General features: G+C 37.7%; 1 protein-coding gene across 1 annotated transcript in view; it reads right to left on the bottom strand.

Annotated features, from left to right (window-relative positions):
* plxna2 (plexin A2) overlaps positions 1–14,501 on the bottom strand; it is a 221,716-nt gene that overhangs the window by 121,319 nt on the left and 85,896 nt on the right. Inside the window, exon 4 of the mRNA XM_051879828.1 lies at positions 10,155–10,289. Coding sequence (XP_051735788.1) covers positions 10,155–10,289 — 135 coding nt within the window. The remainder of the gene's footprint in view (positions 1–10,154; positions 10,290–14,501) is intronic.

The following is a 14,501-nucleotide window of genomic DNA, read 5'->3' on the forward strand; positions in this document are numbered from 1 at the left end:
AATCTAGGACTAGCCTGATGGGTCAGAGGGTGACATGAGGTGCAAGCAGGCTGTTTACTAACAAAAACAAAGACCTTTCACCTCGAGGTCCAAATTTTCGGCTGAGCAACAGCCGCTGCTAGTTCGCCGTGCAGCAGAGCAAATTATTTATTGATAGCGCAGCTACCATCGGGGGTGGAAACACGGAGGGACGGAGGGCAAGAGAAAGCACCTTGAAGGCGATGCGTATTTTAATTAAACACTTGATTGGAGCCGACAAGAGTTTTGCTATCAAATAATGAGGTTAGGACTGGCCAATGGTTTTTGTGCACCAAACCTGATTAGTCAATTAGCAATGCTTTAATGCAAGAGGAGGGAAGCATTTCATGTGATGGGTGACTGCTCAACATCGAGGGTTCGTTCTAGTCTTGGATGTGTATCTATAAGGGCGAATAGCAATGGTGACCATATACAATTGACCTTTAGGTTGACCCTGGCAGTTTGATACACCGCGCCGGGTCAGGCGCTGACCCAGAGACCGCAATATACGTGCCGTTCAGGCGTAAAAGCCTCCAGGTGTCTGGAGAGAGTGTGAGATTGGAACCGGCTTTCACAGAATGAGTCGGCTAAATAGCTTCATCAATAACGCTGGACGCGGGACGTATCGACAGGGGCATTTATCCTGATCTGTCCCTCTGTCAATAGCAAGTGAAGCAGTCACGTTGACACTTAAACGTGCACCTTATCATTGGAATTGATTCCCCTACCTGTACTTTCTATCACGCAAGCAGTGACCCCCTAAAAATCTGAGATAACAGAGAATATTGTATCAATCAGTCCTGCCATTGTGCTAGCAAGATAGTATACTAGCGAGACGTAATGGCTAATCAAAAAGAATGATTGACAATAGCAAACTGCACACTCTAGCAGCACATCACTGTTCGTTTAATGGCCTGCAGATGTCAGGCAGTCCTAAAGGTCTCTGTGTGGCGTCAATGATCTTTTCTTTTCATGCGTCACAGACTAGCATTGTCCAAGCCCTGTTGTCCATATAAAGACAAGCATGGATTTCATGACATGGAAATTGCATCCAACCCCAAACCAAACCAAACTATATATATATATATATATATATATATATCATAACAATAAACAACAGGATTTTTTACAGCATTTATTAAAGGGTTAGTTCACCCAAAAATGAAAATTCTGTCATTTATTACTCACCCTCATGTCGTTCCACACCTTCATTCATCTTCGGAATACAAATTAAGATATTTTTCATAAAATTCGATGGCTCAGTGAGGCCTGCATTGCCAGCAAGACAATTAACACTTTCAATGCCCAGAAAGATGCTAAAAACATTTAAAACAGTTCATTTGACTACAGTGTTTTAACCTTAATGGGCAAAGCGACGAGAATACTTTTTGTGCGCCAAAAACAACAACTTTATTTAACAATATCTAGCGATGGGTGAGTTCAAAACACTGCTTCTTGAAGCTTCGAAGCTTTACGAATCTTTTGTTTCTAATCAGCGGTTCGGATTGTGTATCAAACTGCCAAAGTCACGCCCCCCCAGTGGTGAACCATTGAAATTTCGAAACACTTATGACGTATCGAAGCCTCGTTTACTGAAATCACGTGACTAATAAATAATGTAAAAGTACTCTTCATGATACCTGTTGGCTTAACCTACTGTAATGTAAACCGAGATATGCAATAACTACTTTGGATAAGCTGGACTGGTCCAATTTCTCATGAATACAATGGATCTCATTTCTCATTCTTTATGCTTAAAAAAAGAACATTTTCATTCTTCCCCGTCAATTACCATGGCAGCTACAGTTAATCTAAGTCTTTGTCCAGGGCAGCATGAATGACAGTGATTGGTGGATAGAGGGGAGACAGAGGTCGCTGGTCAAGACACTCTCCTTGTTCCCATTTTTTAGCAAGAGCAGCTGCACTTTCACAGGGTGACCAGGGGTCAAGGAACTGCTAGGGGGCATCTGAGGCTGAGAAGGCACTTTTTTATTGTCAAATTTGCTTGAACTTTGGGCACAATCCCATAGTTTAGCTCATTGTTAGCCGAGCTAGTCAATAACGGACAACAGCAAAACAGAATTCCAGGCTCCAGGTCTTTTCCTGTGCATTGTGTATGAGAATCAGGAGCTGTGCACACACACTTCTGTTAAGTGAATATTAATGCTGCTTTGTTCTCATTAATCACATCCTCTGCTCTGTTGATTTCCTGTTAGCCCTTTCATCATATACACCCCCATCCCCCTAACCATGCTACAGTCACCCAAACGCTGACATCCAGACACATGCGCACACATTTACAGAACGCCACACACAGACACAGAGAAACCAGTGGCTGTCGGCCAACTCAATCTGCATGCAGTATGAGGGCCAGTTCAAACCAAACAAAGACAAACAAAAGACTCCAAAGGCACCGAGCGTAAATCACAGGCTAGATATGATTTCTTGAGGGCACTATCCGCGCAGACAGGATTTCAGTCGTTGACATTTGACTATTTGCATAAACGTATGCTTCATAGCTGGAACAGAAATGTTAATATAATTGGGCGATACCATTTTTTCAATCCAAGTACTATCAAGCCTGTTTATGCCTGTGTAGTTCAGCCATAAAACTCTAGAGGGCACAGGCTGATAGGTCCTTTACATGAATTCTGTAAGCAATTACATCATTACCACGTGGCACAAGATCCTGCAGCCAATGACATTTAAACAGTCTGGTTCATTGTTTGTTGTAAGCTAGTCCTGAGTTCCTCTGAAACCCTCCACCTCCCCCAGCTCCACCTGCCTAGATCTGCTACGGGATTTATGTACATCTATTTATGCAGCAGCAGCAGCATATCTTACATGCTCACTATTCTGCACTGTAAACCCGAATAAGTTGGCAAAACTCATATATTTTAATTGTTCTTAACATGAAATATTTGAGTACACTAATTCATACATTTAACTTAAAACACTAAATAACACTTAATTTTAGCATTTACTCTCCCTTTCAAGTGCCATGGGCAAAGCATGCTGGGAAATAGAAATCCCAGCCCAGTTTCAGTTCAACTTAAGTTCATCTAAATTAAAAGAAATAAGTTCATAAAACAAAAAACAACGAAACAGTTCAGTTTACTTAAAATATGTCTTGAAAGAAAAAGAAAGTGCTAAATACTCATAAAAGTTGATTTGACAACTAATTTTTTTTATTTAAGTTATTTTGAGCATTAGGGTTTACAGTGTGAGAGTTGTCATGATTGAAATATACAATCTATTTCCAAGCATTTGTTTAATTAATCAGAGATCTAAAAACAACCTTTTGATTTAAATAATCTTATGATAAATGTTTCACAAACACATTAACACGTTACACTTACCTTTCAGCTTTTCTGTACTTGTTAAGATGAACCAAAGGTGTTCACAACTACACTATAAAAAGAATTGTTGGTTTAACTTAAAAAAGTAAGTTACCTGGGTGCCTTAAAATTGAGTCAATACAATGAAGGCAATTGATTTAATCAGCAGAAACTCAAAATATTATTTTATCTGAACCACATTAATTATTGAAGTTGATTTGACAAAAGAAAAAATGTTGAGATAAATCATGAGAATTTTTTTTTACAGCGTATTTGCTAACAGTTATTTTTTTCACTTAGAAGTTGGTAATATACTACATAAAATTAAATTCTAAATAACTAAAAAGCCACTAATATACACAGTGGATTTTTTTCACTGTATGAACACTATCACTTTTCTTTTCTTTCCATTATATTCTTGCTACTCAAATATAAATGTTACTAGTTAAAAAAAAAAAAAAAAATATCAGAAGTATCAATATTTCAAAATCAATACACCATCCCTAAATTTCAAACAACTTTTTTGTTAGAGAAATGTAACATTCAAACACAAATGTCTCCATTTGCAACGGCTCTAAATTTGGAGTCGACAATCTTCAGCTGGATCATGGAAGAAGTGTTATTTTAGAAGCCGGCTGGAAATGGACTGTACAAGACAGGAGAGAAGCCTCTAAACAATCTTACTCTGGGTGAAAAATCCCATTTCCTTGCGTTTGATAACCACACAGTTCATTTCCTACACATTTCCCAGACAAAGGTAGCGCAGGCCTAGAGTGTCTCTCTGCGCGTGTGTGTGTGAGTGAGAGATCAAAAAGGTAAATACATGCATATGACTCAAAGTGCAGTATGTGTGTGCGTCAAAGGAGGCTAAGGCTATGCAAAGACACAGAGCAAATAATCTGGTTCTTCAAGACGGGGGAAAAGGGAAGCCATGCATGGATTTTAAATTTCACAGCTGAGCACTTGGGAGAGAAATTGCCAGGGTGGAAATACGGAGGCTCCTTTATTTGGTTGATGATCTCGGTTACGTTGCTTTTATGATCTGAGGTGGGGAGGCGAGAGAAGGGGCTGAGGATAAGGAGCAGATCTTGGATTCTCAAGTTCAGCCTAAACGTTTACCGCTATATGAATGACAGCAGCATATGCAGAGAATCTGGTTTGGTTGTGAAAGTCGACACTTCATTCACAAGCTTCTCCATGTTAGTCACGGCATTGGAAATTTCATGCCAGTCTTAATTGTGGGCGTGGGATAGACAATGTCAAGTCAGGTTTCTAAGGCCGACTCACAAAATCAAACTACTGCGCAAAGCTTCACAGGACGGCAGTGATGACTCATAATGCATGTTTAGAAAAGAGACATATCACAGTAGACATGTTCACATCTTATTACGTGTTTTGAAGCTATGCTTTCATTGCTCTAAATGGATGCTTGATGGGTTCAGACCTATGGCCTCAGCAGCGCTGATAATTAAATGAATAAATGAATCGTTGTGAATCGTTCACCACTAATGGGGTGGGAGTTAATAACAATTTTATTGTGCGACTGATTAAATGACCAGTCAAAACACTGACAATCTATTCTCTAGCCCTCTCCTGACTGATTGAAAAATAATTGTCACAGTGTTGTACCATTTTAGTTATCTGCATCAGGTCTTTCAATTAAAGTTAGAGCAAAATGTGCTATATTCATATAGTGAATAGAAATAGAAAATAGAATGCGTTGCACAATCTCACCATATAAAAATGTCTGTTTTTTTAGTTTTGTGTGCTGATATGCAAAAAGGCAAGTAAAACAAACCTGCAAGGCAATATGTCTTTCCTCCTTGCAGTTTGCATAAGGGATTGGTTTACACGCTTCGATGAGAGCGAGACCAGAGCCGTAGCGTTTGCTGGAGTTGGTTACATGTGTTGGATTTGCATATGGCAGCAGGTGTGGCTTTGCGTTTCCCGAGTGCACAGGCCTCATTTGATTGTGTGAGGTCGTACAGATGACACATAAGAGCTGTTCCAAAACCCAGTGAGCTCAGCGCAAACGTTCATCAAACACATCATATTTTATTCAATACTGAAAAATATGAATAAAAGGTTTACCCAATATGTGTGTATATACTATGCATATGTAATATTTATAGACATTTCACATAGAATTATATGAAATACACTATAACATAAAATAATAACATATGAAATATAATACAATGTAGAAATATTATCTATAATTTAATTTAATTAATTCCTTACATTTTTATAGGGCTTTTCTGGGCACTCAAAGCACTTTACATATGGAAGGGGGAATCTCATCCATCCATCCATCCATCCATCCATCCATCTATCTATCTATCTATCTATCTATCTATCTATCTATCTATCTATCTATCTATCTATCTATCTATCTATCTATCTATCTATCTATCTATCTATCTGTACTTCCATCCATCCATCCATCCATCCAGTATGTATGTGTATATATATATATATATATATATATATATATATATACAGTATATTTGATTAATCGCATCTAACATAAAAGTTGTGTGTGTATATATATCTATACACACACACACACACACACACACACACACATATATATAAACAAACTTTTATGTTAGATGCAATTAATCACTAATATGTATGTATGTATGTATGTATATATATATATATATATATATATTTACCTATCCATCCATCCATCCATCCATCCATCTATCTGTCCATCCGTCTATCTATCTATCTATCTATCTATCTATATATTGTCTTAAATGTTAAATGTCTTATATATGTGCATATATATATATATATATATATATATATATATATATATATATATATATATGTGTGTCTGTGTAGCATTATATGCGAAGCTGCCTATGTAGTATACACCAATTCAGTCAGTATTCAGGTTCAGGATGCTGTCTATGCAGCTCACTAGGTTTTAAAACAGAGACTCCCACTCGCATGGCAGCAGTTTGCCAGAGAGATGACAAGTAAAGACTGTTTGCAGTCAGCTGGAATGTAAAACCTAGATGAGATATTTTTGAAATGGTCATTGACACACATTTTGCAAATGTGCATGACATCGCTAAGTCTCCATGTCTCTTTCAACGACTCCCTTTTTGTTTCCCTCGCTCGCCACTCTCTCCCTCTGTCTCTGTAAAGCTGTTATCAGCTGAAACAGCTCTGACCTTTCGTAGCTGTTAGCCTCTGGCTCCCTTCCCCAGCCAAACAGCCAAAGCACTTTATCACAAGACTATGAATTACCACAGAAAGGACACCATCTCACCGCCTGCGTGATCTAAGACTGCAGACGCTCCTGCTCTGCTCTGAACGCTCTGTCTTTCAAGCCCTTCATAGACATTCTGTAAACACGGCTGACATAACCTGTATTTTTTGACTGCTCTGGTTGTGGACACAACCTGTCTGAAGCTCATTTGTCTTTCAGTTCCACATACTGCTCTAACCAATAACTACGGACCATTAACATGGTATTCATACATATACACTGAGACAATGGGCCCTGAAGTCTATGCATGTGTGTATATGTGTGTGTGTATTTATTTTTATGTCAGTGTGAAGCAATCCGTTTGAAATCTATTTGTGTGCATGTGAAGGATGGCTATGCATTTGGAATGAGCTGTATTTATGTGAGTCTTTGAGAAAATGCACAATATACGGCATCATAGAAAAGAATTATAGATGCCAAATGGGAATGGCGGTAGTGTGAAGCGTTTGAGGGTAAAGATGGAGTGTGTGTGCGTGTGTGTGTCTGAGCATAAAGCTAAATTACATGCTGGTTTGAGCATGTTTGAATGCTAACCGCATATCCACCACTGCTCGGGGGGTGTCTGATGCATGCGTGCATGTATGTAAATATCTATGATTATAATAAATCTATGTATCTGTACCCACACATCCATCTGTACTGCATTCTTCACATTAATCACAACCCTTATTAACCATGTTTAGTCACAAAAAAAGGGTGCAACAACATTTAAGACAACATAAAATAACATTTGCAACACATTTAAGTTCCATAAGATTACTTAGCGATGCACAATATATCTGGACGATATCGATTCAGCCAATTTTTATTATTATTATTATTTTTTTTTTTAACTGTATCAATCGTTTTCACGTATCGTTTAGTGCTAAATTTGGGCTAACTTTACATTTTTATTTTATATATTTTTTAATTTTTTTTTTTTTTTTTTAGGAATGCATGTAAGGTTTTTAATTTTTTTTCCTTTAGCAAATTTTAAAAATAGATGTACATAAATAATAAGTTATCCATACTTGATATTGAATGATTTATTTATTTATTTTAATTAAATCAGTATCGATTTTCTGTCCATTTACTGGTTATCGACAATAAAATTAAAATAATTATTGGTCTTTTGTATCGGAGTTTTAATATTGTGCATCCTTAATATTAATGGTCAATATTTCAGTTACATGAAATATTATATTATGTTGTATTATACTGGTCAATTATTATAACATATTATTAAATCATTCGGTACAATAGTGTATATCCAAAAAATCATGGTATTACTATTATGTGCTTGTCCTTTGTCCTTTTTTTGTGAATGGCAGCATGACAGAGATACAAAGAATATCCAAGTGCCTTTAATCTGCCATTTTGGCTCCTCTTAGCCAGTGAACATATAGACAATATACTACACAACCCCACAGAGCTGCAATAACTACCCTAGTTCGGCCATTTTGGCTCCATTTTCATTAAATTACACCCAGTATATGACAACAGTAAGCTCCACTCCGCCATGGCGGCTCTGTTTCCTGCTAGCATAAGAGCTTGTACTGAAAGGTGAATGCTAATCCTGCTGCTCTGTGAAGTGCGGAGCGTGTCTACGCCAACTGACTCCTCAAACAGCGGCGTGCTGGGGTAACGGAGGCCGTGCGGTCTTTAGCACCATTTTTTTGTTCTTCTCAGCCCAACAAGAGAATGTCTCACACCTGCATTCTGAATATTAACACTACTCACAGAAGATACGGCAGGCGTTATGAAGAGAAATACCTCCGAGAGCAATTCAACTCAAGACAGACTGATAGAGCTCTTGAGCTCAGCGATGCCTCTCAACGTGGCCGTTTAATAAGCTGTAATATTGAATTAATCACCTGAAACACTTAAAACAGGACAAAAGAGGGCGAAGATGGGTGTGCTGATGGCTCTTTTACGACGGGATATGTCTGACGGGACGGATCTTTTGAGGTTTCAGCAAATACGATTCCCTAAAGACTGCTCAGTGCTAGTGAAGAGATACACAGAAATATATATGTATATACACACACTTAAAAATAAAGCTTCTAAGAAACAGTTGCACAGCCTAATCCTAAATAGCCACATTTGTTTTCTACAAAGCCATAAGTGAACAGGGATTTTCAAACTTTTTGATGCCAAAGACCCCCAAATATGATGATCCCACTTCCAAAAATATAAATAATAATTTTATATGTATAAAGACTCATTTACACTATGTGGGAAAATATTAAGTGTCATATTTATTAAAAATAAAATAAGATAAAATAAAGCAAAACAAAACAAACAAAACAAATAAAATAAAATAAAATAAAATAAAATAAAATAAAATAAAATAAAATAAAATAAAATAAAATAAAATATTTTTAGCTTTACTGAACCCTTATCATTTCAGTCTATTAGCAAGAAAGAAAAAGCAGATGATGCAAGGGCCTGGGACTCAAGCCACAAAGTTGATAAGTTGCCACTTCTACATCCCTGGTGAGTGTGACAGGGTGTGTGCGTAGACACAATGTGATGACTCAACAAGTCTCCTTCTCGTTCTCCTCCCTTTTTCTCTCATCTGCTGCTATGCGTGCCGCCCTGTGGGGCTGACCCAGCGGGCCGCGCGTGTACCGATATGATGTGAAGCTGTCAGCCCGCTGTGCATTAAACCACCTCTCTCATTACCGCCCCTTCCCTCCTGCCACACCCGACCCCATCCCACTGCCCACGTGCATCCCTAGAGGAGATATCAACCCTCTAGAATGGATGCTAAAAAAAGCCTGGAGACGCAAGCAACCGGCCTGGTCATCCATCTCTGAGCAGAGACAGTATTGTTTCTTTTTCTTCTCCTTTTCTCTTTTTCTTCCTCTCTTTCTTTTTATTTCATAGTCTGAAATAGAGTTGGGCAGTATGATGGTATATTGTTCAAGGCAACTTCTATTTTTATTACAGGTATTATGTGCCAATTTCCCAGGAAGTGAAATTTTGTTCTCTTAAACACATGGATGGAAACGCTGCTTTAATCAAAATTGTTTTATGCGAAATTCCAATTCTGAGCACTGGTTAAATTCGCAACTTTGGATGGAAATGTAGCTATTGTAAGATATAAAGTAGCAATTACAAAAACAAAAATTGCTAACTTCACAATTACCTTTTTTTTTTTGGACTCCTAGTGATTCCCATAATATCATGATGTATAGGGTTACCGTGATATAAAATGACTCATACCGCCCACCTCTACTCTGCAACACATCCCATGGGAAGTGTTGTGTGTATTGATATTATATGAGCAGGGTCTCTCTCCATCTCTCTCTCTCTTCATTATGCTGTCGAAGGAGGGTGACCTTGTTCTCTCTCCATCTCTCCTCCTTCAGCTGTCCCTCAATCACTCTCTCCTTCACTGACACAGCTACTCTACCCTCTTCCCATTTCTCTCTTTCATTAGTGGATGCTGTCACGTTCTCTCCGTCCTACAGCTGTTATGGATGGGAAAAAGAAGCAGAGAGGGGAGAGCATATACGTGTATATATTCAGACCTGTCTCTCCGACATGACGTAGATATAGCTGTTGTCCAGGGAAAAAGCCATGTCTCTGAGAATCGGGCTTCCATCTTTGATCACCGGCAGAGTTTCATACTGGACGCCACCTTGAGGAGGACCGTCAACCCGAATCTAAGATAAAAAGAAGAAAACAATCATGAGCAGAAATTCACCACTCGTCTCACATTTTCACCATGTGAAAATTCAGCTTACAAGATTTCCAAAAAAAATAAAATAAATAAAAAACACATTTCAGGGCAAAATGGCAATGTGTGTGTGTGTGTGTGTGTGTATATATATATATATATATAGTTTAATATTTTATATATTTAGAATAATTACATATGTATATATAGTAGATATATACATATGTTTTACATTACATAATTGTAATAATTTGTTACTTTCATAATTATATTATATTATAATATATATGTATATATATATAATTTATATTATATATAATATATGTATATATATGTATATTTAGTATAATTTTACATTGTATAATAATTGTAATAATATATTACTTTTCATAATATATCTTATATTTTATATTAATTATATATACACAACAAAATGATATATATATATATATATATATATATATATATATACAAAATTAAGTAAATGTAATATATTTTGTATATGTAATAATATAATGAATAATTATATTTTATACGGACATTATATTACATACAATATTAAAATAGTAATAAAATAATTAAAAACATTATTATATTACATTAAAATTATACAATATATTATTAGTTATACAAAATATATTATATATATATATATATATAACCCCTGTTATACACACACACACACACACATTTATTTTGTGTAAAATATTACTTTTAAAATGTTATTTTTTATATATTATATAAAAAATAAAATTTTAAAAGTAATATTTTACAAAAAATAAATGTGTATGTGTATATAAAGGGGTTTTGATCAGGTCAAAGGTCATCACAAAACAATAAAATCAGATGAAATATTAATTGACGCCACAGGTCTCCTCCCACTGCATTCACCCGCCCCAAAAGACAATTAAAGGCCCAGAACACATTGCGGCTGTCCTGCATGGAGTGTGACTGGGGTTAGTCCAAGGTCATGCGTCTGTCTAGTAGTGCTTTACAATAGAGCAGACGAGGAGGCTGAGGACGACCCTAACAAAGACCCAGGAGAATGATGAAATAGAGCAAAGATCATTCAACGAAACCAATCAAAGGCAAAAACACACAACAGTTATGATTCCTGCCAAATCAATACCACAACATGAACAAGTTGTCCTTCTCCACAGTCTTTCTCAACACAATTCTGGCCAAAAGTACAGAGGGAAAAATCATGTCCATGCTACACTAAAGCCCTGTTCAAGCATTAGTCCACTCCAGTGAATGTAAAAACCATCTGTGAGTGGCAGACTCCCAATTCACTAAACTGACATTTACAGCACACAACGGTAAATGTGTTCATACATAAAACATGTCAGCCAGTCAACAAGACCCGCCTCCTTTTGCTCGGCCGAGCATGACCCTGATACGACCTGGTGCGCACCGCAGGGACCTTATGTCATGGAGAACTGTGTGTCCAGTAGTCCGCGGAGGGCACTTTGAAGAACATACTTCATTTGCAGGCAGGAAGTGGGTCTGGCATTCTGGTTGTAGAAGTAAATGTTGTGTTCACTGGTCCTACAGGGGACTATAAAGCAATCAGACATGGAGACTGCAGTAGGTTCTGTGGATGTAACTGTAAAAGTGATGGAAGGCATGCACAGTTTTAAAGGCCAAGGATCTCTTGAATAGAAAAACTAACCCCTGTTATATAATGTATACTTCACACACTTTATGATGCTTGCTTACATTGAAAAGCCATTAAAAATATATATAAAATGTATATAATTGGCGGACCCCCGACAAAGAAGATCCCTGTGCTAAAGTGGTACAATGCCTTCAGCTACACTGACCCATTTGTCACCCAGAATGCATTTGGAACCAGATTCACTCTTTTTTCAAACTGTCCTTCTTATATTTTCCTTTTTTCCCGACCACTGATCTGTCAGTCACCTGGCTTGAGTCTCGTTCTGTCATCGTTGTTCTCTCTGTCTAAGGTTTGTCTTCTCCTTACAACCTTCTGCAACATTTGCTCATTACTTTTTCATTATTGGCACATTCTTTTCTCTCTCTCCCTCGGTCCCGTATGCACATTATAGATGGCTGCCGTCCCATTGGCTCCAGTGTAAGTGCAGCTGTCTTTCTCATTCAGAGATGCTCCGACAGCAGAGCCCACGCAGAACTACACCCCACAATCCCATATCGTTCTGTGAGTTGAATGCGTGTGCACACTGTCACCTATTTTAAATAAGGATGTGCATTTCATATGTGCTTGTGTATAAGATTCTAATGTCATTCAGCACTGACAATCTCATGACAAACATGCACATTATATAATAGGATCATATTTATATCACACTTTTATGCTATATACACTGATCAGGCATAACATTATGAGCACTGACAGGTGAAGTGAATAACACTGATTATCTCTTCATCATGGAACCTGTTAGTTGGTGGGATATATTAGGCAGCAAGTGAACATTTTTCCTCAAATTTGATGTGTTAGAAGCAGGAAAAATGGGCAAGCGAGTTTGACAAAATTGTGATGGCTAGACGACTGGGTCAGAGCATCTCCAAAACTGCAGCTCTTGTGGGGTGTTCCCGGTCTGAAGTGGTCCAAGGAAGGAACAGTGGTGAACCCACAACAGGGTCATGGGCAGCCAAGGCTCATTGATGCATGTGGGGAGCGAAGGCTGGCCCGTGTGGTCCGATCCAACAGACGAGCTACTGTAGCTCAAATTGCTCAACGGGTCAGGGCTGTTTTGGCAGCAAAAGGGGGATCAACACAATATTAGGAAGGTGGTCATAATGTTACGCCTGATCGGTGTATATTATATTATTCCATTTATATATGCATGCTATGCTGTCTCTTTCTGTATTCATTATTCATTTTGAATGTTCGTTCATTGCCACTCTATATACGAGTAGCTCTTTATATATATATATATTGCTTTTCGTGCATTTGCATGTGTTTGTATTTGTATGAGGGACTTCTGAGACCGCCGGTCGCTTCCAGCTACATGCTCATGCCAAAAGGACGCTTTTGATGTGAGAATGTAAGCGTGCAACAAAAAAGTGCTTGAAGAGAAACCAGACTCGCACTGAAATTCTCTCGCTGTTTAACTGATAACATACTGCAAAACACTCTCTCCCACACTGTGTATGTGCGCTTTATACGTGCACCCACATCTGAAAGAACCTTTAGGGTACCTCGTTTTGAATAGATCCCATTTCAGATTATTCACGTTAAGTAACTCTTCTCGAACTACATACGAACTGAATACAAATCAAACATTTTGAATGCTCACATCCAAATAACCCTCCCACAACTAGAGGGATACTCGACTCTGTTTACCTCTAAAAGTCTTTATTAAAGCACAATTCAATCTTTCTTTAAAGTAATTACATGACAGAGATGGCAGGCGTAAGAGAAGAACTGTAAGAGGGTAATTCAATTCCAACACAAAGCACTGAAACATAAACCTGCTCAAAGATATTCAGCAACAATATTTACTCTCTTGTCTATTTTTAGCCATAACCTCTAAACCACATTAAGCATGAATGATCAAAGCAGAAAAACGTCCAGAAAAAAATCTGTATGTGTTTCCCATTTGTATTTCTCTCTCTCTTTTTTTTTTTGCAATAAAAGGCAAAGAAAAGCACAGACCTCAAGAATATTGTTTCCAAGCGCTGTGGGACTCGTACACAATGGATGTCCTTGTTTAAATATGTGTGTGCATGGGAGCGCGAGGGAGTCAGAGACAGAACTCAGACTGACAGAGCAATCTGTCCCATGGCCTATCTCAGATCTTCCGTAATCCATTTTAAATGTGTAGGCTCATGCAGTATGTCGAGACACGCAGAAAGAGAGAGAGAGACTCTGCCACCTGAACACACTGAATCCAATTACACTAAAGGGGATTCCTCAAAATTGTCTGCTCTCACAGGTCAAATGTCAGTGCTTATCCAGTAAGGAAGAGGGTAACGCTAACTGAAAGGGTTAACTGTCAAAATAAGGCCAACCTGACCCTCAACTTCTCCCAGTTTCAACTCACTAGTAACAGATAGAAGGATTTAAACAAAATAGCTCTGTTCTATAACTAAGCGAGCTTCCTTGCTATCTACTGCCCATCAATTTCTATACATCATTAATTCATTAACCATTCCTTAACAATAGTTAATGAAGATAGATAGATAGATAGATAGATAGATAGATAGATAGATA

Source organism: Ctenopharyngodon idella, chromosome 22 (assembly GCF_019924925.1).
Source record: "Ctenopharyngodon idella isolate HZGC_01 chromosome 22, HZGC01, whole genome shotgun sequence".
Taxonomy (NCBI): Eukaryota; Metazoa; Chordata; class Actinopteri; order Cypriniformes; family Xenocyprididae; genus Ctenopharyngodon; species Ctenopharyngodon idella.